Genomic DNA, 4,761 nt, shown 5'->3' with positions numbered 1-4,761 from the left:
AATTCTGAGAAAGGTCTGGTCTGGTTTATTCTCTCATGAATCAAAAGAAAAAAAAAATTTTTTTGATTCAAGAAATGTTTGGTTGGCAAAAGTTAGCAGGAGAATTCGACAACAGAAAAACTGTGTATAGCCATTTAATTTGAGCAATTAGATGATGTTAAGGCAGTGAAGGACAGATATTGAAAACTTAAGCCAACGCCATGTATCAAATTGCAGATTTGCAGAAGTTCATTCTTCTCATTTTTGATCTTATTACAACATATGACCCTGTCTGAGGTAAATGTTTATGATTCTGTTTACTTCTAAGTTCTAACATCAATTTTTCATCTTGAAGCTGTTGCCCTCTTTGGATGTTCTTTCAGATCATGATGCTTTACATCAGGCTTTAATTTCGTTTCTTCAGCTGCCTCCAATCTCTTTGTTTTTGGAAGCTCTTTGATATAGTAGTGTAATCTATACGTAACCAGTGCAAGGAATAGAGCAAACCCTGAAATATAATCCTTTAATATGAATGTTAGAAGACTTCTTTTAAAAGGTAATTGGAACTGTTTCAAAACGTATACCATTGAGCTGATAATTTGATATTAGACCTGATAATTTTTGTATTTATATTGTGTTTTATATAAAAATTACGTGTAATAATTCGTGTTGACATAAAATATGGAATACATTTTTTGTCTCTGTTAAACTAATCCAGGATTTTAGTCTTAATTGAAATTTAGTATTGATTGCTATCTAACATCTTAAATTTGTGTCAAATTATATAATTTTAAGTCAGATTTTGTGTTTGATGCTATATGAATTATAATACAGTAATTTTTATATTTTATACATATTTAATATGAAATAAATAGACACAGATATAGGAAATGCTAGTATATATAGTTAAACCTTAAAACTCATACACCTTAGGAACTTCAAATGAAGTTAATGGTGGTAAGTTACCCATTAGAGATGCTTCCAAAATTTGATTTGCCATTAGAACCTCATCGGTTGGATTGAGAACACCACCTTCCAATGAACGTTTCTGGATCTCAATAATATTGTATGAGATAGAGATAAAAACAACAAACAAAGTTCCTGCAACTGTCTTTGCAATCACAGGGCCTCTCCCTTCCTTCATCTTGTCCAATACCTTGGTCACCAGGTTCCTTAGAGGAGACCTGAACAGAAGCACCAGAACAAGAGCCATTTCAGCAGAAACAAGAGTAATCAAGAGATGAATCATCTCAATCAAGTATTCAAAAAACTACTGCAATGGTTTCTGAGAAAATTATAATACAATTTATGGGGTTAAAATGGAGTCAAAACCCAAGTCTACAATAGAAAATGTTAACAACATGTTTAAAATTTTGGTATCTGCTTCAAAACTTCAGTTTTGGTTCAATTAAGGAATTACACTTTACATTTCTATAGGAAGAATAGAATATATCTTCACTAACAGGAATGGACACAACATGTATTAACAAGGAGAAACAGAATAACTTGCAGGCTCAGTTTTGAAGCAGCAAAAGTGCTTTCTGTATTTTTTTTTTTTTCCTACATTCCCATGTCAAAATATAGTGAATTTAAGTCAACGATTTACATGTTGATGGATAGCAATGAGTTCGTTGTGAGATAACTTGGGCTAAAACTGGGCTTGGGCATCATAATCCAACTCTCCTTATCTTTTCCTTGTCGTAAGTTCGAAAATAGACATAGTAATTTAAAACACAATATAATCATACAATATGAAAATAACACAAAAAAAAAAAAAAACACTAAAATAACATGACCTAAAATTTTACTAAAATTTTCATCTCACCCATTTGTTTCTACTTACTATTTGTAGTTTCGAATGTGATGCATATTAAGTTAGATAAAAAAAATTTAATTATTGATTAATAAAATTAATTTTTATATTAATTTTATTTATATTTTAAATAATTATGTTTGAATAAAAATAATTATCATATCATAACTATTTAAATATAAATAGAGTATTACTCATACATGTTTTGATTATACAAAAGATCATAACTATCTGAATAAAAATTTATATTTATTCATTCATTATAAATAAATATTTCAGTATAATTATTTTCACTACTTCTAATTATAATATTTGAGACTTTGAGGTTTTATTATATCTTAAAGATATAATTACCTTTAAAAAAATGTTTTACTCGCTTTCAAAGCTAAAATTTTTTTATATTATTTCTTTTCTCTTATTTATTTTTTATAACACTTTCCTGTTAAGCTTTTCGTGTTGAGTCTTGGCTTCTGGCCACCACAGAGCTGGTTTTACCAGTGAAGGAAACTTAGCAAGCATGGTTCCAAACGAGGGAAGTGGATAAGCTTCGTCTAATGCCAAGACTTTCTCCATTGCGGCTTTCACATCATCTGAATCTGGGTTTCCAAGAGCAATGATTGTATTTATCTCCTCATGAAGCTGCTTAAACAATCTTGAAGCATTTCTTTGTTCTTCAGCCAACTGACACGGCTGTATCTTACTCATAACCAGCAAAACCCCGGTTGATGCAATGTAAAGCAAACTGGAAGATAGTTTCAGAACCAAAAATGATGCTCCACCTCCAACGACAGCTGCAATTCCAGCCACTGTGACTGTCATTTCATTGACAGAAAATAACAGAAGCCAGTTCCAGTTATCACGCTGTGCTCCAATAGTCCAATGTTCTTGCGCATTTCAACTATTTCTGCTACAATATCCATAATAGCATACATCTCTTGCAACACCATTGAATTAGAGATTTCTGCCTTGCTTACGCTGTTATTTCCAAGTTCAGGCTTAATTTCTACCAGGGGATTGGTTGTTTTCAAGGTTTTCAACCCTTTTCTTCTGTTAAACTCATCATTCAGGAATTCGGAAACTGAAATATTTGGGTTATAAAGATTGGCTTTGGTTTTTCCAAAGGAACTTGAGGAAGAACTACAAGAGAAAATTGGTGAAAAAGCTTGAAGCATAGCCATGATCACTTTGCTTGGGATTCAAAGGCTTTTTGCACTAATACGAGTGAGAATCTGATATTTATGCCAGAATAATTGGAGGATTTTCTACAGAACTTGTCCATGGTTTCATTTTCAACGTAATTGAATTTGACTTTCCTTTACGGTTATTGAAGTGTAGAGCCGGTTAAAAACTTCACTTGATTGGTTCACTTGACATTATTTGCTTCTTGATGGGTATTTTCACTTGACATTTTACTTTTACATTTTCATTGCCAAAGAAAGGTGAGAATCAATGCGATCCCAATACTTTAACATTATAAAAAGTACAGAGGAAGTAGGAACTTGAAGAGATCATCACGTTAAGAATTAAGTATTAGAATAATCAATCCCAAATTTATACAGATATCCTCAAAAAATTAAATTTAATTGTAAAAATTTCACCGTCTACGACCATTCTTTTATTCTAAGAGTTATTGAAAAGAGTTGAAAGTATTAGATTTATGGTGTTCATCTTTTTGTTCTATTCAGACTGTTACTTCATTTTTTTTAATTGATAATTCATATATTTATATCATATAAAATTTAATAATTTATATAAAAAATTACATATTATAATTTATGATAATAAAAAAATATGAAATATATTTTTTTGATTTTATTAAATTTATATATAATTTTTATTAAAATTTTAAATCATATTATTTATATATATATATATATTTTTATCATTGTTATACCATATAATTATATCATGATTTAAATTATTGACGAAAACAATAAAGTTTGATTTATGAGCATCCACGGGTAAATCTTGATTTCTTTTTCCATAGAGCAAGCAAATACCCCGTTCTTTTTCAATTTTCGGATGGTCACGAAACAAAACAGGTAAATGTGAACCCCAATTCCTAACCATTTTCACCCTTTGAAGCCCAGAGTTCTACGTTTCAAGGAGACCAGAATTACTCAGTTTAAGACTGAAAGGAGGAAAGTCGACGCGCATTCACTACGTAACGACGATGAAATATGACCAACCATACCAATAATATTCTTCAGTCTTCATTCCTAGAGCAACATGTGTTGTCTTTGTCAATGCAACGCTCTTTGAATCTAGGCGAGCATTATTCGGTTTAAATCAATTAAACCAATTTAAAATTACAAAGTAACTTTTTATCCTTCTTATTGTGAATTTCAAGACCAGAATTCAGAGAAGATGATTGGACTTGCTAAAGAGAAGGATGGACTATACTATCTTGAGACATCAAATAACACAAGTAGTATCAAGAATAATTTACCTTTGTCATTTCTTTCTGAAAAATCTTCCAATAAAAACAAAATCTGACTTTATCATTTTCGTCTTGGACATCTTTCTTTTGGAACCTTGAGAAACATGTTTCCTTCTTTGTTCCAAGGATTAAATGTCGAAGATTTTCATTGTGATGTTTGTGAACTTGCAAAGCATAAACGTGTGTCTTTTCTAATCAGTAACAAAAAAAGTTCTACTCCATTTTACTTGATTCATAGTGACATTTGGGGTCCTTCTACAATTCATAATATTTCTGGTGCGAGATGATTTGTTTCATTCATAGATGATTGTACTAAGGTCTCTTGAGTTTTTTTACTTAAATCCAAATCAGATGTGAATAGTGTGTTTTTAAGTTTCCAAAACATGATCCAAAATCAATTTGGAGTGAGAATCAAGAGATTTAGGTCTGATAATGCAAGAGACTACTTCAACCAGAGTCTATCTACCTATTTTCAAAAAGAGGAGATTATCCATGAGTCATCTTGTGTTAATACTCCACAGCAAAATGG

The 4,761-nt window shown here is 30.7% G+C and overlaps 1 protein-coding gene across 1 annotated transcript; it reads right to left on the bottom strand.

The window, feature by feature from the left end:
- On the bottom strand, positions 1 to 3,446 carry LOC111288836 (uncharacterized). The gene is made up of 2 exons (XM_022879801.2): positions 946 to 3,446; positions 1 to 487 (listed from the first exon to the last, which is right to left on the bottom strand). Exons 1-2 carry the CDS (start codon positions 1,226 to 1,228, stop codon positions 324 to 326), a joined length of 447 nt encoding a protein of 148 aa, XP_022735536.2. The 5' UTR covers positions 1,229 to 3,446; the 3' UTR covers positions 1 to 323.
- Between the last annotated feature and the right edge of the window lie 1,315 nt (positions 3,447 to 4,761).

The sequence above is a fragment of the Durio zibethinus genome, chromosome 4 (assembly GCF_047325235.1).
Source record: "Durio zibethinus cultivar Kanyao isolate XHJ-2024 chromosome 4, ASM4732523v1, whole genome shotgun sequence".
Taxonomy (NCBI): Eukaryota; Viridiplantae; Streptophyta; class Magnoliopsida; order Malvales; family Malvaceae; genus Durio; species Durio zibethinus.
The sequence above is the reverse complement of the archived record's forward strand: the minus strand, read 5'-3'. Positions and strand labels throughout refer to the sequence as shown.

Bases quoted from the DNA above. Each gene is read 5' to 3' on its own strand.
- LOC111288836 (XM_022879801.2), bottom strand. From the start codon at position 1,228: ATGATTCATCTCTTGATTACTCTTGTTTCTGCTGAAATGGCTCTTGTT. The intron at 488-945 runs GTAACTTACCAC...ATTATATTTCAG, and splicing joins TTTGGAAGCATCTCTAATGG to GGTTTGCTCTATTCCTTGCA.